Genomic DNA, 21833 nt, shown 5'->3' with positions numbered 1-21833 from the left:
CCTTCCGGTTATTGTTCCATTTTGTAATCAGAACTTTTAAAAAAACAAAATCAAAAAAAGAAACTAAAAACTAAGAAAACGAAAGAACGATTTTAATTTGTTCTTAAGGTGGACGCGTGGCTTGAAAGAATTAAACAGAATACGTGATGGAAGTTCTTGTCTTAAAACTTTCCATTTGTTAATTAAAACAACAATTAACAAAAGCTGTAAAAACCTTTACCTTTGTGTGGATTAATTCTCTTCTGCCTATGCATATAAATGCGATCAGGTTCCAACAGAGTAAAGGGACAATCAACATTCAGGTACTGAACATTAAGAGCTTTGTTACTTTCAGTTCTTATCCTATATATTAGTTTAATTCATCCCTCTCGCTCCCTATACGTTAGAAAAATTAGATTTGAGAGCAGTAGGAATTTTCTTGGTTGATGACAAATAAGCTTCTTTGGTTGTACAGATGTCGATTCTTTCGATAAATTTATATTTGTTATGTTTGTATGGTTTGCATATTTTCTCAGTGTTTGTGGTTCTCATGTGATTCCATGGATTCATTTTACGCGTTTTCTGCGAAACAGTGACACGGAATAACTGAAACATGAATATTTTCTTTTATCACATTTCATATCATTTCTCAGAATCAAATTTCAAAACCAGTCTATTTTCAGCTGTAAAAATAGGGAGAATTAAAGATAATGATCGGCATAGAAAAGAGTCCAAACTCCTCGGCAAACACATAATGATAAGATCATCGGACAATTAATATACAAGAATGCGTATTTTGTGATGGTATTTTCCAATGGAAATGTGAATTTTACCGAAACGGTAACATATTTCTCGTACGTTTTACGTAAATTTGAAAGTCAAATAAACGAGAATTAGACATGAACCAGTCAGTTTGAGTAACGGACATGGTTATTAAAAATAAAAGTTTTCTTCTCATTAAGAAATTGTAAAACGACAGATGAAAAAGAAATTAAAGCAGTCTATCTGTGGGGAAAAAATATCCTAAATCTGTAGTTTTTTTTTACCTGATATAGAAAGCGCACAATACATACGAATCTTTTTTTTTTTAATTTCTTTGACGATGTGCCATGTAATAATTATTGCAAAGTGCAATTTCTCCTTCTATCTTCAATATATGGTATAGAGACTAAAGCTGATTGGCTGGGAGAATAACGAGACTGGTTAGACCTCAAAATTAAAGCACTAACATTTCTCCTGCTTTTCTACATCTTAAAATTATGATAAACACTTTTAATAGTTTCTCGCGACGTTCGCACCTTAAATGTTACAATAAGATGACTAATTCATATGAAAGTTATAGGGGAAGAGATGGAGACATCTGTTCTTTAAAGAGCAATGGCCGTTTTCTTGCCAAAAAAGACGAGTAGTGACGGTTTTCGAAGAACTAATAAATTTTGAAATTGATGAATAACCTGGTTATTTTACTAGGAGCTCTTTTAATCTAAAGGCGGCGAGCCTCCCTTTTTAATTGTTAGATATCTACACTGTCAGTACAGATGTTGATCCTGTTGATGAATGTAGGCTCCGTGTTCTGCTTTAACATCTATTCTAAAATATTACCCACAGCAACGTATGGTTCATCAACTTGATTCCTTTCAGTTTTTAACCAGAGTACAACGTATCTGTGACTCATGCTCTAGATGTGCATTTCGCGCCTAGCTGTCAAAACAAAGACAACACAAAACGAGTGAAATTTTGAATAAATTCTTGAAAGACCTTTATCTAATTCATCGAGATCTCATCTCCCTCCAACTGTCCAACGTCGTTATACTGTCAAGAACAATGGTGTTGAGAAGTATGGAAAACGATCAACCTAATCGAATAAAAAATTCAAAGGAGACTTACTTCAGAAAACAAAACAAGAAGCAGGCAGCTTTTAAGAGATAACAAAAAAAGAAAAGAAAAAAAAACAAAAACAAAAAAAAAGAGCCAAGTGGTGGATAAAAGGATAGCTAAATCCACAGCGGAAGGATTTCAATTTATGTCTTTTAAGATTCTAAATATATCATATATCTTTTTTTTTTTTTTCTTGAGAGGTTGGAAACACTAACACGGAGATGAGAGGCAGTTTGTTGATGGGAAATAAGGAAATAATCATACCATGTTGTCCATTCTTTCAGCTTTATATTAAAAATGCACAGTACGAACATAACATTTTAATTTGCGCAACGGTGGGGATTTTTTTCAGCGTTTGAAACGAAATAAAAAAAACACCATAATATTTGGCGAGAGGATGAAAAGCACCAAACATGCAATGGAATACAAACTGTTAGAATGAGGCCTTAAACTGCTGTAGAAAGTAAAGTTTAAAATCCAAGCTTTCGCCGATCAACGGCGCCATCAGGGATGACCCTGATGATGCACGGTTGATGGGCGAAAACTTGGATTTTAAATTTACTTATTACAGCAGTTTAAGGCCACATTCTAATTAACAAATGGTAAACACCACAGCGTACACTATTGAGTTATGGATGCACTTGGGAGGTTTGCTAAGCACTCAAGAAGCTAGAGTCGCTCTCGGCTATCGCCTCGAGCGACTCTTACGCTTCTTTCGTGCTTAGCAACCTCCCGCGTGCATCCATAACTCAATAGTGTACGCTGTGGTGTTTACCATTTGTTTTATAACATAACATTGATACATTGTAGGTAAAGAGTTCCCTTTTATTTAACAAATCTTACGCGACCAGAAAAAACAAGCGCGCGCGGAAAAATAGTCTTTGCATTTGCTCACGTCAGCAGCGTACACCCATGGGCAAATGGGGGACGCTAAATAGACCAATCAGAGCGCGCGCTTTACTTTGCTTATGTTATAACAGTTTATATACTTTAACAATGCTGCTAAAGGAAAACATGAACAGATTATAGTTTGGAATATTGAGAGATTATTACTTGCAGGTGTTGCTTTTTCTTGATATGAAGAATATAACATGCTTATGGAAATTTATCTCAATGAATACTGAATGAAAAAATACTTGTAATCGGTCACCATGAATTAATTAGTTTTTAACGGTTCGTTTCGTAGCGCAATTCTAACTTAATAGCTCAATGATCAGATTAAAATTCATGTTTCTTACTTCGATAAATGTGTACTTTGATGAACTGCATACTTTCAACCTGACAAAATAAACTCGCCGAGATACTTTGAATGGCCTCTAATCATTTTCTGTGATGCTTTGCCTAAGAAAGGAAAAGAAAGGACGATTATCCGCTCTATAAAGACATTTTACATGTATTTGAGGATATATATGAAAAAAAGACAGGAATCGTGAAAAGAAACCAAAAAGGAACTTGTTTTTGACGCCTGTTTTTATTTTTTTTTTTATCAAAATGGAAAGGAAACAATGATTTTCATTCGAAAATTAAAAAGAAAGCTGACACCATGTAGAAGTATGTATAAAATTGCTTTCTCATTAGGTGAATACAAGCATTCAAATTATTTAATTTGAGATGGCGTTCTTACTCCAAACGTTAAAACAATGCAAAAAAGCTGTTCCTTGAACATTTTCGTTTTATTTCGTGTTCTTCCTTTTGATTTTTAGTCATACATGAAATCCTCTTCGGAAATTCTTTTGCGTTGCTATTTACTGACACATATGTACTGACTTTTCCTCCATTATTGAGCTAACCGCCTCCCGGTTAGCTCAATCGATAGAGCGCTGGACTGTTGTGCGGGAGGTCTAGGGTTCGAGCCCCGGCCGGACCAACACTCAAGGTCTTAAAATAATTGAGAAGAATATGCTACCTTTCTATAACATCAAGAAATGGTTAGATATTCTAGTCTTCTCGGATAGGGACGAATAAATGGAGGTCCCGTCTCCTACAGGGTTAGGGGTAGAAGACGTTAATTTCCCACGCACGAGATTACTGTGTGATGGATGTCCTCCCCTGGGGTGGGATGGGCGGGTTAGGATTGATTGTAAAGCGCTGTTGATCTGTCATTGTAAATAGCGCTCTATAAGTGATTAATTGTTGTTGTTATTATCACAAAATATTGAAGCCTTAATGAAACGGTCAGAGTTGTCTTCTAGGGCCCTGTTTACAAGCAGGTAGGGTAACCCTAGTGCTAGGGTTACCCTGGCAGGAGGGTTACCCTAACGCTCCCACATTTCTCCTTTTTTTATCGACGTGTTTACAAGGCAGCTGGGGTTACCCTAGCACTAGGGTAACCTTAGCTGAGCGCTAGGGTAACCCTAGCTGCCTTGTAAACGCTTTACTGGGGATAACTCGTTAATTGTTTACAGACCCTTTGAACATTGATAACAATGCGTGCGGTTACCAAGCATATGTAAGTTGTCCCGGGTGGTAGGGTAACCCTACCTGCGAAATTTTGTTTGTAAACCCAGGCTATCTTTGACCCGCCTGCTAGGGTAACCCTAGCACAAGGATTACCCTCCTTGCTTGTAAACAGGGCCTAATTCAGAGCATATAGTTTTGATGTTTTTCTATATAAAAGAAATAAAACAAATAGCTTTGGGAATGATGGAGGCAAATTAACTAACACCTTTTAAAGGTGTAGGTACTTGGATATAGAACCCTTAAACGAGTCCTAAACCACACAGTCTTAAATCTTTCAGGCTTTGCATTCGACTGGGTTCCCACAGAAAAAAAATAAGTCATATATCATATATCAAATTTCGTAGAATCGCTGATTAGTTAAAAGGAGATTCGCTGCAGTTTATAAGCTTCTCGAACACAAGCTGGAGCTCATAAATGTGTTATATGATATTACTTCGCAAAGTGCGATACTGATACAAGGATTTGTGAAATGACCACGAATTGAATATTTTTCCAATTTTTATGCTACATTAGCGACATCTTCCGAACCAAAAGGCTCAAACTTTTGTTTGGAGGCTACGCCCTTTCCCCCTTCCCCCTCCCTTGTTTCGCCGCCTATAATGTAACTTGTAACTATATCAAATTTCAAATTTGCGTTGACAACGTCAACAACTGATGTCTACTGAAAGGTTAGACATTTACGTTAATATCGACTTTACTTCTTTAGCGAACAACATTTTGACGGTATCCTCAATGGTCAAGTGGAGTTTCATCCTTGTTTTCTGTAAGCAATTAAGATGTTTTTAAATCGTTATTTTTCCTAATGGAGGGAAAGAGAGGAGGCCCCATGAGCAGGGTGGGTGGTAAAGGAAGGGAATGGATATAGTCAGTGGGATATCCGTCGAAGGAGAGTACTAAAGAGATGGAGGATGAACGAAGATGGCATCTGCTGAAAGATGAAGAAGAGGTTATAATCTCTTGAAGATAAGTGTGTAGGCTTGTGGAATGGGTTAAATTACTTCTTAGAAGATGTCCAAGACGTCAACAATGTCCCGACTGAAGTCTAAACAAGGATCTGCTGCATGTTTTCCTGACGCATTAATTTTTTGAGATTAAATTCAACTTCAAAAAAATTCCTTGGAGTTCAATAAAACCATTCCAATGAAATATACTTAAAAGACAGTAATAAACCAACTTTTAGCTACCCTGAGTACACCTTTTTCACAAGAAAACTACATGCACGGTCTTAAAAAAAAATCGATGGCAAGATTTCTAGTTGGAATCGGAGAGAAATTGGTGCAATGGCTATACCCTAAGCCTGGCGAGCCCCAGCCCTGATATCTGTTGGGTTACTGAGCTAGATAGTTACAAAGCCTCTGAGCTTATGTTTTCCTTCTGCTTTTGCTTTTTATAGCCTTGAATGCTGCGGAGGAATATTTGGGATCGTTAAAATTCAATTTACCTTGAATTTTTTAAAATCGTCATTAGTTTTGTCTCAGCTCGATCAAACTAGGTTAATCTTTGGGTATTGCTTCTCTCTCTCCTATGCGGAGTACGTAATGAATTTTTTCGCAAGATTTCTTGTTCAATAGTCTAATAAATGGAGTAATTGTGCTTGCAAGTGGAGCCCAGCAAGTATGCAATCCCTTGTTTTGTGTACTAGCACATTTTTTCTTTTTCTTGGTCTTAATATACCATTTAGAATTTCAAGTTCTTTATGATAACCATCAATTGTTTTGTTGTAATGAAACTAATTGGCTTGATGCAGGTATCGCTGGTTTGTTGGAGAATGCTAAGCAAGCACAAGAGTGGAAACAAGTCGAAGAGTTTGATAAAGAACGAGTTCTTTCAGTTTCACAAGGAGATTATGTGGAACTTAAATTTACCATGCGCAGTCTGCATCAACGACCATGTCTACGTGGTTGGTATCTTGAGATCCGTGATGGCAGTAATCAAGCAGCCAATCTTCTTGGTAAATTCTGTGGAGAAGAATACGGAACTGGAGTAGTGCGATCTCGGGGACGATACATGTGGTTAAAATTTATTCCATTCAATTTCTATAATTTCACTGCAGTCTATTCTGGGAGACTCCACAATGAAACAGGCAGGGAGTTCCTTTCAATATGTTTATCACATAAATATATAGATATATAACTGCAGACAGTACTGTTTTGGCCTTAATTAGCTTCTGGGCCTCATCAGTGCATTGCTGATGCTTGGATGGGGGAGAACCGATATGATTACCCCGAACGATCCCACATGTGTGGTATTGTCCAAGCCATGCCAGAGTGCTCAAACTAGGAAAGCCTAGTGAGCTATGCGCAATGCTAGCGGCAATGACTCACCCCACAGTGCTCAATTCAGACATGAAAGCAGAGCTTTGTGTGCCAAAGAGCTATATATATATATATATATATATATATATATATATATAAAGTGTGACTTGATTTTCGTAGAACAGTGCTCAATACATAGAAGTAGAGCGAAGTCTATATTGTGGGAGGAAAAAGACAAGTAAACTACAAGTTCATCCCTACAAGCCTGTTTCGTGGTGGTCGCCCACTCATCAGGGGATTTAATGAGAATAAACTTTACCATTGGTTATATACAATATAATTTGCATGATCTAACTAGTCTAATTTATGCAGCGCGAAATTGACAGTTTAGTTGTTGCGTAGGAGGGCTTTGCTTCTGTGGCGGCATGAAGACACGAGTTCATTACGTTTGTTTAGTGCTGATAGTTCGGGCCGGCGGATGATTAGGAATTTTTCTTTGAGGCAGAGGTTACATCTTTTAGTTGAGCTGTTATACGGTGAGTGCGATGAGAGAATGCGCCAGGAAATAAAGTGATCGATGTTGTTGTCTTTGAGGGTCCAGATGTGCTTGCTGAGTTCGGTAGAGTTTCTGTGTTTAGCGTGGCGGAATGATGCGGTGTGGTTTCTGTGTCTTGTTTTGAAGTCATTATCTGTGAGTCCGATGTACGTTTCTGTCGTGTTGTTGTCTTTGCGTGTAACGGAGGCTTGGTAGATTACTGATGGTTGCAGGCAGTTTCCGTCGAGCGGGCATGTGTTCTTTTGTCGGGAGTTGCATGTCTTGTTGTTATCAATGGTAGTGGCAGTGGCGGCGGTGTCATCAGACTGTATAGATGCTGTTAGGATGCGTTTGTTATGGTTGTCGATTATCTGTTTCGTGTTGTTCATGCAGCTGTAACTGATTTTGATGGTGTTTCGGTTAAAGATTTTTCTGAGCTTGTGATCTTTGGTAAAGTGCTTGTCTACTAGGGCGAGGAATTTGTGTCCCATGTTGGTGCTGGTGTTCTTGCTAAAAGGAGGGTTGTACCAGAGGATGTTATTGCGTTGTCGGTTTTTCCGTTTGCTTGTTTTGGCTGGTTCGTACTTTAGGGTGTAGTGGTATCCGCTTTCGTCGAGTGCTTTCTGGTATGGGGGTGCGGCTTAGTCAAAGGATGCTTTGTCAGATGACAGGGTGGACAGTCGTTTGTTGATACCGGCGGGAATGTTTTTTGTTGTTATTGGCGGATGGTTGCTCTCGCGGTGAACATATTGCAGTGAAGTATTCGGCTTTGTAAATGGTTGATAAGTGCTTCGGTTAAGGTTAAATGTGACGTCTAGGAAGTCGATTACTTGTTTGTTAGCTTCTACGGTGATGCGTAGTCCGTTGTTATTAAAGATGCGGCATATTTCCTTCTTAATGTTCTCTGTGTCTCTAGGTGTGGCGTTTGTAATCCCAACTCCAGGATCTTAATATAAACGTAGGACTTTACCGAGACGACGGACTAGCCATTACAACGGACTAGCCATTCCAAACGTTGTATAGCCTTCAAACGTTGTATACGTTTGAAGGATAAGAATGCTTTCCTCTCCGATAATGCAAAACCTCGCAGAATGGTGACAGCCGTTTGATGATAGCTAAATCCGACAATTCAAAGGGTGCGTCATAAACTGTTAAAAATGTTAAAGGCTTGTCAATATCTTGAATTGCGTAATGCTGGCTATCGATTAACAAGAATTTAACCCAAGAAATTTATCCTTCGCTTCCAAGGACTTGAAAGTAACCACGACTTCCCCATTCATTTTACGCTGTAAACATTAAATCTCCGTCGGCTCGATGTTCGAAAGAGCCAAAGCGTCGAAAACGAGCGAGCAGAGGTTTGTCTGTGTGGCGTAAAAAAAGCCGTCTTAGGTCGTTGTGGTATACGGTTTTCGTTCTCTCAAACTTGCTGTACCAAATCATTAACAGGAATATTCCCTATTCCAGACGCACGAGCGGCGCGTGAAGCGTACGAATCTCCATTAACAGCATGTAGACTTTCCGAAGGAACATTATATCCAGCAACGGTCGAAACAGCTTCAAAATTTCCATCATCATGTTCACCAGAATCCATAATTCCTCCATCATGTTCGCTAAAATTCATGATTCCTCAAGCTTTCCACCAAGCAATAGATGAGAAAAAGCCCCACGAGGCGAAAATAGAAGCAAGTAAATCGAGTAAAAAAAAACAAAAAACACTTACGTATCCTTGGAGCTCAAAATCGCACGTCTGATTTAGTAATGTTACGGCCTTCTGGGCCTCATCAGTGCAGTTTTTTTTTATGTTTAAGGCGGACGGCCAGGCTCCCGTGAGGGCGGTGCAATGCCTGCCGACCTAAATGTCTAATCCAAACCCGCCGCCAGAGTGCAAGGGCTTGAGGGTTGGGACCGCCATAAACGGAGGGCCCACCAGGACGCCAAACTCGCTGGGGGATCGAACCCCACCTCCCAGGTTAATCACACACTTTCAAAGATTAAACTCCCATGCTCAGATTAGTGATAATTAGTCAAAGCACCAAAATACCACACTCACGCATACCCGCTGACACACTTACCTACAACAGTAGGGACAAAAGCAAACAAAAACATGGACAAAACATGAATAGAACAGAACCACTGTGCAGTACACCAAATAAGGAGACCCAGCACAAGTGGCTACATGACAGACACAACAGGACTGAGACGGAACAAAACCCCTGTGCAGTACACCAATGAAGGAGACCCAGCACAAAAGGCAACATGACGGACACAGGAACACACGGGGGAGAAGGGGGAGAACTAAAGATTGAAGACCAGAGAGTTGCCTGAGACAGAAGCAATAACGCCACGAGCGCACCACTGTCTGTGGAAGAAGCGACGACGTCTGCTAGATTTGCACCGCCTGAAGGCTAGAGGTAGATAAAACTTCAAGCGGGCTCTAATGGACGCAATCAATGCAACGGCACCAGGACGAACATTACGGAACCGGTAATCGTTCCTACACAACCAAATACAGTACTTAGAAACATTAAGAAGGTAGACGAAACCCCAAGGGACAGAAATCAATTCACTCGTCTTAAACCCGAAAAGAACATGACGTAAAAGAATGACAGGACTCATAGGGGAGAAAACGAACAACAAAGACTGGACCCAGGAGAGAACACTCTGAGTAAGCGGACAATAGTAATACAGATGTTCAAGTGACTCAACCTGGGGACCGCAAAAACAGAACGGAGAGACCGACAAACCAAAAAGAGAGAGACGCCGAGCGGTGCACAGAACGCCATGCGCAATCTTCCAGTTAAGGTCGGTGACACGACGATCCAGGTCGAACATAGACAGGGTACGCCACGTGGCAGGCCAATCAAGATTAGGGAATTGAAGTTCATACTTGTACACACAACAGGGCTGGAGCATGATCTCAGAAAGGAGATACAAATAGCATGACTTAGAAGACATGCTGACAACAGGGGAACAGACCAAAGGAGACGAAGAAGCATAAACAAGGCAATCCCTGGACGTGGCAAAAGACCCATCAAGTTTCCGCCACGCCAGGATCAGAGACTGGTAGAATGGTGGCAAGGCTCTAGAGTCAACAGAAAAAGGGCGGGGAAACGCAACGAGAGGAGAGACACCAAGGACAGACTGAAACCAAAACGACATCGGTGTGACCCAACTGGAGGGAGAGGAGGCAAACCTCCTCACCCATTGACCCAGAAGAGCCCACACCTTGAGGCGAACACTGACCACTGAAAAACCACCAAAAAGAGCTGGCTGCACTACTGCAGCGCGGGCGACGAGCTTCCGCTTGCCAGACCAAAAGAATGAAAACACAAGTCGAGTAAGCTCCGTCTCCACCCAAGCCGCCATGTGGATGAGTGACGCCACATACCAGACCCGGGAGAGGGCGAGAGCATTAATAACGAGAGCCTTGCCGTGAGAGGTCAGAACACGTGAACGTCAGGATTTGAGAACATGGTCCACCGCAGAAATGCGCGGGCGCCAATTATCCTCTTCCAGGTTACCAGGACCGATAAACACTCCAAGGACCTTGAGTTTCGAAGGTGTCCAATCGAAAGGGACGGGGGAGTCCGTACGGCCCCGCCAGCCGCCCAACCAAAGGCCCTTGGACTTTTCGAAGTTGATCTTTGAACGGACGCCCGCCCATACTGATGATAAACTTCCAGAGCAGCTTTGATCCCATCGTCGGATGTTAAAATTAACGACCTGTCGTCAGCATACTGAGATATGGGGGATAGTGGGGGACACCCCGGGAGGGAAAGGCCAACGATACGGGGGTTGGAGCGAATACTACAGGCAAGGACCTCCGAAACCAAAACGTACAGCAGAGGAGACAGGGGACACCCCTGCCGGACACCTCGCGAGAGACCGAAAAACGGTGTCAGATGACCATTTACATTAATGGCACTTTGGACCTGCCTGTAGAACAAGTCTACCCAAGCAATGAATTGGGGGCCGAAACCCATGGTGACAAGGGTAGATCGCAAAAAGCCCCAATCCACCCGGTCGAAGGCCTTTTCTTGGTCGAGGGATAAGATTGCAACCGCAGTGCCCGCAGACTCAGCATAACTCACAACATCACGGAGAAAGGTGACATTCTCCCCTATGAACCGACCTGGCACTCCACACGTCTGGTGCCGGTGCACGACCAGGTGAATGACACGGAGGAGCCGGCCAGCAATGGTTCGTGATGCCAGTTTATAGTCGACATTTAACAGCGAAATGGGACGCCAATTCTTTGGATCAAGACGATCCCCCTTTCTAAAAGACAACGAGATCACACCTCTACGCTGAGAGAGAGACAAAGAACCGGAGGAAAAACAGTCGTTAAGAACAGCTACGAGATCAGCACCGACTACGTCCCAGAAACGAAGACAGAACTCCACTGGAAGGCCATCCAGTCCAGGAGCCTTGTTCCGCTTCATGCCCTTGAGAGCCTCATAGACCTCGAGGGGGGTGAGGAGGCCCTCACAACTATCAGCCCGATCTCGCGGAAGGACAGAAGACAGATTACCCAAAAGAGAAGATTGGATCAAAGTGTCAGTTGGAGAAGCCGTATATAAGTCGGAATAGAAAGAGCCGAGGGTGGCACACAAAGCAACAGAAGAAGAAACAATAGAGCCACCGGGCTCTCTCAGCGCAGAGATACGGCGGTCGGCAGACCGCTTCTTTTCCAGGCGGAAGAAATAGGCCGAGGAGGACTCTCCCTCCTCAACCCACTTAACTCTTGATCGCACTTGAGCACCCTTGGCAACGTAGGTGTCCATAGCTGCCAGATCCGCCAGCGCAGATCGGTAAGGGCCCGCGCAGGAGGTCATGCCATCATCCAGCCTGGCCCGAAGATGATCGATCAAGCGAACGAGGGCAGCCCTCGATGCAGTTGTTTGAGATGACTTTTTGCGACAGTACCTGATGGTAAGGCCTTTTATCCGACCTTTCCCGTGGTCCCACCATTTGGCGAGAGAGGGGAAGCCAGGAAGGGTACGACGCCACGAAATCCACTCTTCCCTAACGAGCTGGCAATATTCCGGGTCATCTAACATGGATGTGTTCAATTTCCAGTAGCCTGGCCCAGGTGGGACGACGTCGGGAACAGAGACAGACAGCACTACTAGTGCAGTGCTGATGCTAGGATGGAGGAGAACCGATATTGTTACCCCGAACGATCACATATTTGTGGTATCGTCTAAGCCATAGTGCTTAAACTAGGAAAGCCTAGTGAGCTATTCCTAGATTATATATATATATATATATATATATATATATAATCTGGGAATGGGATGAAATCCTCATCAACTTGAAAGTGCTCGATAGCTGAACTAACCGCCTCCCGGTTAGCTCAATGGATAGAGCGCTGGACTGTTGTGCGGGAGGTCGAGGATTTGAGCCCCGGCCGGACCAACACTCAAGGTCTTAAAATAATTGAGAGGAATTTGCTACCTCTCTATAACATCAAGAAATGGTTAGATATTCTAGTGTTCTCGCATGGGGACGAATAATCCCGTGTCCTGTAGGGTTAGGGGAAGGAGACGTTAATTTCCCACGCACGAGACTACTGTGTGATGGGTGTCCTCCCCTGGGTTGGGATGGGTGGGTTTACTGGGCCCGAAGTAATTGGCGCAAGCGGTGTCCCTGCCGGTCGGCGAAGCTTAATAAATTCTAACTAGAGCAATGAATTATAATCCAAGAGTTGGTTATTCGGTCATTTATTCGCTACTCTGAGTTTTTTGCTTCATGCGAAGCAATCATCAGCTGCCTGAAATTTGATAAGTAAAACTTATTCTCGTGGCGGCATTTAGTAATGAGTTCTGTTCTTTTGTTTAATAAAGACGGCTTCTTAACTCTAAGTAAAGTTTTTCTGTGAGGTACAAGTGGCACAAGCCTGTTTCGTGATTGCTCACTCACCAGGGAATTTATTATTATAATATAGCGCGCGTGCTTGCCCTATCTAAGTCCTCTTGAGCTGCCTTGAACAAAATCTTTATTTACGCACGCCCGTGCGTAAATAAGATGACGTGAGCCTTTTTATTTTTCCTGGCTGCAGAGTTGCCGTCCTGTTAAGCTGCAGTACAGTTTTCCTTCTCTTTAAAATATGGAAGAAACTAGCGAAGAACTGCCTAGTTTTTCTATCGGCATTGACCTTCCTGATCCAACAAGCAGCAAAAACAAAGCCGAAAAGATTCGCAAGTTGCACGTTTCGCAAATTTGTGGGATCGTTGAGTTTTAAAACATTGTATAGTGATACCCGACTTCATTTAGCTTTGATTTCCTTTATTTTCCCCGTTAATTTTGAGGTTTTCATTCACAGTTGCTGATTAACTGGATCATGATGCGCTTGCTCAAACCAAAGTATAAAATATGGTGTGTTTTTGGCCAGCCAATGGAGACGTTTGTTTACTTTTTTGTGCGTTTTGAGAGTTTTGCACTATCTCACAATAAAGAAGCTTCTTCGCACAGGTCCTTGTTGTCGCTCTCAAAAAGCTAGAGTAGCTCTCGGCTGCGCTTCGAGCTACTCTTACGCAATTTTCGTGCTCTCCAAATTTCCCGCGTGCATCCAGAACTCAATATACGCACGCTAAGCATGAAAAAATTCTTAATTTTACAATAAAATCACCCGATGAGTGAGCAACTACGAAACAGGCTCGTAGCGATAAAAACGTAGTCCTCGTGTTTTTCTACTCAACATATATTGCACTCTAACTTTATGTATTGAGCTCTGTTATACGGAAAAATGGAAACACAGACTTCCCATATGTATAATTAATCATTATTCGCCGAAGGCGAGGTGAATTTCGTCGAATAATCCCCGAGACGAAGTCGAGGGGATTATTAGACAATATTCACCAAACCTGAGGCGAATGATTGTTTTAGTATAATTTCAGAGCTGAACAACAGAGAAATTTCTAAAATCATAACATTATAGTAACATTTATTAACGTAATATATAAACCGCGTGGAGCGGTTTATATAGCGTCATATAAGGAACCGCTCGAGGAATCAGATTGCTGGAAACTCTTTGCTCAGCTCTGAAATTATACTAAATATATATATATATATATAACTAACTGCAGACAGTACTGTTTCGGCCTTCTGGGCCTCATCAGTGCAGTGCTAATGCTAGGATGGAGGAGAACCAATATGGTCACCCCAAACGATCCAACCTTTGTGGTATCGTCTAAGCCATGCCAGAGTGCTCAAACTAGAGTACACTAGCGAGCATGCGCAATTGCAGAGCAATGACTCATCCTAGTTAGAGTGCTCAATTTGGACATGAAAGCAAAGCTTTGTATGCCAAAGAGCTATATCTAACTGCAGACAGTACTGTTTCGGCCTTCTGGGCCTCATCAGTGCAGTGCTAATGCTAGGATGGAGGAGAACCAATATGGTCACCCCAAACGATCCAACCTTTGTGGTATCGTCTAAGCCATGCCAGAGTGCTCAAACTAGAGTACACTAGCGAGCATGCGCAATTGCAGAGCAATGACTCATCCTAGTTAGAGTGCTCAATTTGGACATGAAAGCAAAGCTTTGTATGCCAAAGAGCTATATCTAACTGCAGACAGTACTGTTTCGGCCTTCTGGGCCTCATCAGTGCAGTGCTAATGCTAGGATGGAGGAGAACCAATATGGTCACCCCAAACGATCCAACCTTTGTGGTATCGTCTAAGCCATGCCAGAGTGCTCAAACTAGAGTACACTAGCGAGCATGCGCAATTGCAGAGCAATGACTCATCCTAGTTAGAGTGCTCAATTTGGACATGAAAGCAAAGCTTTGTATGCCAAAGAGCTATATCTAACTGCAGACAGTACTGTTTCGGCCTTCTGGGCCTCATCAGTGCAGTGCTAATGCTAGGATGGAGGAGAACCAATATGGTCACCCCAAACGATCCAACCTTTGTGGTATCGTCTAAGCCATGCCAGAGTGCTCAAACTAGAGTACACTAGCGAGCATGCGCAATTGCAGAGCAATGACTCATCCTAGTTAGAGTGCTCAATTTGGACATGAAAGCAAAGCTTTGTATGCCAAAGAGCTATATATAACTGCAGACAGTGCACACTGTTTCGACCTATGTGGGTCTCATCAGTGCAGTGCAGACACTGGGCCAAGCTCTGGAATAAACCATTGCCTGGGCGCTACACTTGTGGGACCAAGTGCAGGCATGTTGCCATGCGAGAGTGCTCAAATCACAACTAAGGTGATGAGCTTCGCCCGAAGGCTAAGTGCATGGCAACCCCGGTGTAGAGTGCTCAATCGCAAGGTAGCCAAAAGGCAAAGCCAAGCGAGAGCTATCTAACTATATATATATATATATATATCACATATGTATATATATATATATATATATATGCATATATATATACATATATATATATATATATATAGAGAGAGAGAGAGAGAGATAGATAGATAGATAGATACGAATTACTTAATTGTAATTTCACCTTCAATACGTTCACGTTTTATTTTATAGAAGTAAATATACCAATTTATATTGCTTTAAATCTGAGATATAGACAGACAGACAGGAACAGAGAAAGACGGAGAAGGAAACAATAGAGCGCCTATGTTACCCAGGCCTGAAAATTGAATAGTGTCAGGATTGGAATGATACTTTTTGATGTGCAAGTAAAATTGGTTCCGGCCTCACATACTGTTTCCATACTATATTCATTCTAACAAGTATTTTTCTTTTTTTCTTCGAAACCTAACACAGTGAATCCAACGATGGAGCAAGCACCAAAGACGCAGTTTGTATTTTTGAACAGAACTTCTAGCCTATGGTGCCCAGTGAAAGGTGCGCCGGCTCCATACATTGCATGGAAGAAAGGTGCTGTCGTTGTTCAAAATAGTACCAGCATAACATTTCAGCTTAATATAACATCGGAAAACAACGTGAATTACAGCTGCGAGGTACACAGAGATGGAGAAGTAGTTAGAAAGAACATCAGCCTCAGAGTTGAAGGTGAGATTTCATCGCCTCGCAGAGCTATGTCAGTACTTTTCATAACTGGATTGTGTAAACCTCCGTGAACTTTTTCATCTGCTCACTTCTTACCGCACAAAAAGATGATTAAGTAAGTTACTTTGATTGTGGAATAATCCTATAAAAGTAACTTTCAATACCCCTTTGATTAAACTTGTACGCTATTTGTAGTTTTGAATGCTTATTAGTGGTAAGGTAGTTATCTGTTGAAGGAGACAGCGTAAATGATTGGAAACAAAGGATATTCTCTCATTTAAACGCCTAAACTTATTGCTATTTCAATTAAAGTTACCATGCCACAGTTTTTCGATTTTGGTGCCAGCCTACAGTGTACCTGAAGTTCATCTTTAATTCGGTTTTTAAACCATCCTCGTTCTTATTTATGGGTAGTGTACATTGTGCCTTTAAAGCGTTCAGGTCTAGTCTTGGTAACTGTGATTTTACCTTTACAATCTATTCAAATGGAATATTCTACGTTATCAAAATAAGTGACTTAACCCTTTCAAATTTTAAGAATTTTAACTGCCAATCTGAGTCATCTTTACGATTGTTTTTACCTTATTCTAGAGTGTCCAGACCCGTGCGAATGCGACGTCTTCCAGCAAACTATCATGAGTGTGAATTGTGGTGGAAAAAAACTTAATTCAATTCCAAGGAAATTTCCACTTGCTATGGCAAAATTGTGAGTACGATTAAAAAAGTTATGAACACCAAGAAAAGATTAATCTCTTGGACTACCTCCCCACTAAAAGCTCTGTTCTCAGAGGAATCCCTCTCATGCTATAGTAAAACTACCTCCCTCTTTAAGTCCTTATTCCCAAAGGAATCCCTCTCATGCTATTGTAAAACTACCTCCCTCTTTAAGGCCTTATTCCCAAAGGAATCCCTCTCATGCTATCGTAGAACTACCTCCCTCTTTAAGGCCTTATTCGCAAAGAAATCCCTTTCATGCTATTGTAGGCATCAAGTTAATCAGGATAACCCCTGGATAATATATGATTTACGATGACCGATAGTCGATACATGGCAATTCTTGATGCACACAATGTTTCTCAAGGGATTGGCTATATTCTCCAAGAACTACAAGAACGGGTGTGGTTTTGTGTTCTTCAGAGGAACTGGCTCAAGAATAAGGCTTACATGTGGGATTTAGTCACTTGATTTGATCCTCTATAAGAACTAGTAACACGCTTGTCTTATGAAACGATACAAATTTAGCCCTCAGCGTCTAGTATAATTACAAAATGGAGAAAGAGGGATTTTCTTGCTTGGCTTAACCAAAGAGTGCAAAAAGATGTTAAACCTCTCTAACAAAGAATCTAAAATGTAGTTAAGTTCTAACTCTCAATTTGAACTGAACAATGGTTGCAACACACAAAAACCCGAAAACGTGAAAGATGTGAAAAAAAAAATTTTTTTAGTCCAGTTTAGTTTGTCTGCCGGCGCTACTTTTCTAAATTTAATTAGTTAAATAATTGACCAGCAATTGATGTAACTATCTTGAAGCCTGGGATACACAACATTTTTTGTATGAAGACTGTAGACAAGGAATGAATTCGTGGATCATCTAGCGCTAAATTTGAACTATACAACAATTATTAGACAAGAGATATTTGATAGAAACCGACATTTCGGTGCATCTTGCGCCACTGTCAAGGTTACATGATTAATGATATAATGCGGTTTGGGAAGAGGCTACGTTAAGTGCATCTTGTGCCATTGTCAAGGTTACATAATTAATGATAAAATGCGTTTTATGAAGAGGCTAAGTTGAAGCAAATTTGCATAAAATACCGCCAAGCTAATTACATGAATAATTTAGCACGAAGAAAATCCGACTGTACATTCAATGCTGGTTTAAGATCTTGAAGACACAGCATTTCATTGACAAGGCAGTCAAACTTATTCGTGCAATTCTTGATTAAATTGAAGCGCTCTTGACAAATGCACCCTTAGACGAAACAATTGACATCTTGGCACGCAAAGCTTTCGAGAACAACTTGTTCAACGACACTTTATGATCTAAACTTGACCAGTACTGACCTCGTTGATCTTCTACACGTTGCTACAAAGGGGCAGCTGTTTCAGTTCGACAGAGCCCTATACGAACAGACCGATGGAGTAGCTATAGGGTCTCCCCTTGGACCCCTTTTGGCTAATGTATTCATGTGCACTATTGAAGGGTCCCTAAGAAATAAAAGAAAACTCCCAGAATTCTACCGCCGCTACGTAGATGGCACTCTAGTCAGGATGCCAGATCGGGCAGTAGCTATGGAATTTTTGGATACCCTGAACCACGCCCATAGCGCCTTTAGCTTCACTATGGAGTTAGAAAAAAATGGGATGCTCCCTTTCCTTGGGGTGCAGCTTTTGAATTACGCGCCATGTGTCGAAAAAAAGGTTTACTTTAAGCCGACAAACACCAGGCTAATTCTGCACCATCATAAACATGTAGACAGCCGCTACAAGCATGGTTGCTCGTCACCACTCTTGATCGCGTGCACCGGCTATCGTCATCTTGGGCGCATTTCTCTGAAGAAGAGTGTGAACGTTTGAGAGAAGTTTTCCGTAACCTGAGGTATCCGATTCACCTTATTGATTCCGTTAACGACAGGTTTATTACCTCGAGAGTCGCAGTGGACCATCCTAAACGGTATACCGATGACGCTATCCGGATAGTTATCCCCTATAAAGGTCAGGATGCTGCAGTCTGCCAAACGAAAACTTAGAGATCCTATCAACAAGGTGCAAAAGACGATTCAACCCGTGTTTATTAGCCGCAAGCTTAAAAAAGATATAAGCCTGCGTGAGCCCAAGGCTAACATTATAACCCAGGATGCGTTGTTTATTTATTCAAGTGTGTGATGCAGGTTATGTAGGGTACACAAAGGGCCACCTTCACACGCGCGTTGAGGAACACCGTCAAAAGGCGTCATCTATTTACAGGCATTATTCCAAAGAACATAACACTGCTGTTGCCAAAAATTTCACAGAGCGCTTCAATGTAATCAAGTATAGTACGAACAAGTTTGACTGCCTTGTTAATGAAATACTGTGTATTCAAGATCTTAAACCTGCATTGAATGTACAGTCAGATTCTCTTTGTGCTAAAGTGTTCATGTAATTAGCCTGGCACTCTTTTATGCAAATTCGCCTTAACTTAGCCTCTTCACAAACCGCATTTTATCATTAATCATAATGGCGCAAGATGCACCGAAGCGTCGGTATTCCCGACACTTATATTTCTTGTCTGATGTATTTCCAAATCGTTTCTTAAAACAATTATTCGATACCAAAGTAAGTAGGTGAGTACGCCAGTCATGAGAAGCACTACATGAGCGAATTGCTGGTGCTGCTCTCACCGTATGTATCAGAAAGTGGTAAAAGATCTGGCGGTAATGGATTATTAGGCTGATAAGAACGATCTTTGATGCAAGATACGGTCAGGCGTCGCGTGCTCGTTATCATAATTATGCTATTTTCAGCCGTCAATCTTCCTTTAGTGTCCAACTGTATTAAAGGCACTGAAATACTTTGCATTGAGGTTCCATGGAAGTATTGACACAACGACTTCATAGTTATTTATTAGTTGCTTTCTTTATATATTTCTTTATGTATGGTTTTGACAGTGAAGAGACTTCGCGTTTAGATGTCATTCTTATCGTAACTGTTGCATTCAGCATGTAATTTACACGTCTCTGACAATTTCTTAATAGATGCCTAAACAACAACAAGCTGAAGGACTTGCCCCAAGGCATCTTCAGCGATTATACCCAGCTGGAAAGGCTGTAAGCCAAGACTCTTTTTTATCAATCTAATTAATTAACCAATAAATCCATCTTCGACACTTTTTTAATGATCTTCGATAGGAATGTGAAGTAGTCCTCTCCAAGTAATCTACGATAGCAATACCTAGCCTTTTTAGCTTCCAAAGATCATGATCAACTCTCCCCAACCTTTACATGAACACCTTAAATATACCTGAGTTTATTACTTCAGTCACTGTCCGTGACATTGATTGATGTGTGATCGTGTTGTCCGATCATCCGGGAGAGGGTAGTCCTGAGAACACGATGACTTCCGCTGGAATCATTGAAACGTTGGACACTGGTTCCGAAAACAATCGTTCGTACAGCTATTCTTACCTGGACAAGCAGAGTGTACGGTAATATCTTTTTACACGAACTTGGTCAGGTGGAGCGAAATTACAACGGGCAAAACTTCCAGTTACCTCGACTGTATCACCAATGATGTTTTAATGTCACTGCGCGTGGAAGAGAAAACAAATTTCTGGGATCAGCTTTAATTTTACCGCAAGAAAATTCGAACCCGCCCTCCCCTTCCCTCCTCCTTGGATATTAACCTAATACCCTTCCCTCCTTCAAGCTCTGAGTTTAAATAGAGCTCCCCAATAAGAGAATTGTTACACAGTCTCCAAAGATAAAAATCCTCAACCTACAGTCAGTCCTGATTAAGCACAAAATAGGTTAGATTCATAGCGGATAGAGTTATATAGGTTTGTTTGAGCCCTCATATTAAAGTATGTAGGAAAATACAGCATTACCAGAGATACCCTCTAATTTAACTTAATTAATAAATACATCGCAATGAACAGCACTCTCTACCATTTCTTGGCAGGGATATAAGGCACAACTTGTTGAAGGAATTACCATCAGGCATATTCACTGACAATACCAAGCTGGGCGCCCTGTAAGTTAGGACCCTTCCTTCATTTTTGCAAAGAATGCCGGTAATTTATCTCACACTGGGAAAGAAACCAGCAGATTTGCAGAGCACACTGACTTTTTGACAGTAAACATTTTTAGTTCTGATCGGACAGAGGTACCGAAAATGAAAAATTATTTGCAGAAATTGAATGAATCAACCACAGTGTCCACAAGAAAACATTCAACGTAGAGAATATACCCAGGTTGTCATCAGTAACAGGACTCAACTGTGGTAACCAAGAGTGAGTTTCTTCTAAAGCGCCAATGAAAATGTAGCACGGTGTACGAGAAATTTTTAGTACAAATTTTGTTCACTAGGAGTAACTGAGTAAGATGGTTAACCTGTGACTTATATGCTGGAAATCAACTACAAGCATACCAGGCACTGTGGCTTATCTTTTTGCCTTTAATATTTGTGCCGTTACGAATGAACCCGCTAATTAAAATCTTAGACAAAAGTATAGGGAGATTTTGTGCAATTGTTCCAAACATTTTCCTTTACCAGCTTTACCAGATCGTACATACATACATCAACTTTACTTAATAGTGATGGAATGCGTGTCCTCAACCGTCCCGAATAAGCCATCGCAGCTCGACTTTAAATGTAGTGATATCTCCCACACGTTTTAAGACCTTTCAACCGACGCCATTTAAACTGCTTTTGATGCCAAGATCTTTCTGTGCGATATCAAGTGAATAAAGAGTCCCTAGGGCCATAAAAATCAGCGGAAAAAAATGCGGAACTAAAATGTGAGGCTAGCTTAAGATTTAAAAAGCTGGACCGTTACGCCATGTTTCATGACGTCATGTAGACAACACTCATACGGGAAAATTTTTAATTGGAGATGTTTTTTTGTGCTAGTCTGCACTCGTATGCCCGTCTATCGCATCCTATTTAAGTTGAGATTTTTAACACTTAGTAGTCATCCATTTGGAAGAATATGTTTTGCAAACACGTGCACCAGAAAAAGTTATATATTTGTCTCGGCATCTTTCC

General features: G+C 41.3%; 1 protein-coding gene, 1 long non-coding RNA gene and 1 pseudogene across 2 annotated transcripts; all 3 read left to right on the top strand.

The window, feature by feature from the left end:
* Positions 1-216: 216 nt before the first annotated feature.
* On the top strand, positions 217-6455 carry LOC111344253 (uncharacterized). The gene is made up of 3 exons (XR_015997031.1): positions 217-302; positions 5024-5080; positions 6065-6455. It is a non-coding gene; the product is annotated as an uncharacterized LOC111344253 (long non-coding RNA).
* A 9386-nt stretch (positions 6456-15841) lies between these two features.
* On the top strand, positions 15842-21297 carry LOC148739856 (slit homolog 2 protein-like). Its single transcript, XM_088750027.1, has 4 exons — positions 15842-16088; positions 16677-16791; positions 19826-19897; positions 20748-21297. The coding sequence occupies exons 1-4, from the start codon at positions 15851-15853 to the stop codon at positions 20821-20823; spliced, it is 501 nt and encodes a 166-aa protein (XP_088606153.1). The 5' UTR covers positions 15842-15850; the 3' UTR covers positions 20824-21297.
* LOC148739857 (uncharacterized) lies at positions 18432-19667 on the top strand (annotated as a pseudogene).
* Positions 21298-21833: the final 536 nt, after the last annotated feature.

The sequence above is a fragment of the Stylophora pistillata genome, chromosome 2 (assembly GCF_964205215.1).
Source record: "Stylophora pistillata chromosome 2, jaStyPist1.2, whole genome shotgun sequence".
NCBI lineage: Eukaryota > Metazoa > Cnidaria > Anthozoa > Scleractinia > Pocilloporidae > Stylophora > Stylophora pistillata.
The sequence above is the reverse complement of the archived record's forward strand: the minus strand, read 5'-3'. Positions and strand labels throughout refer to the sequence as shown.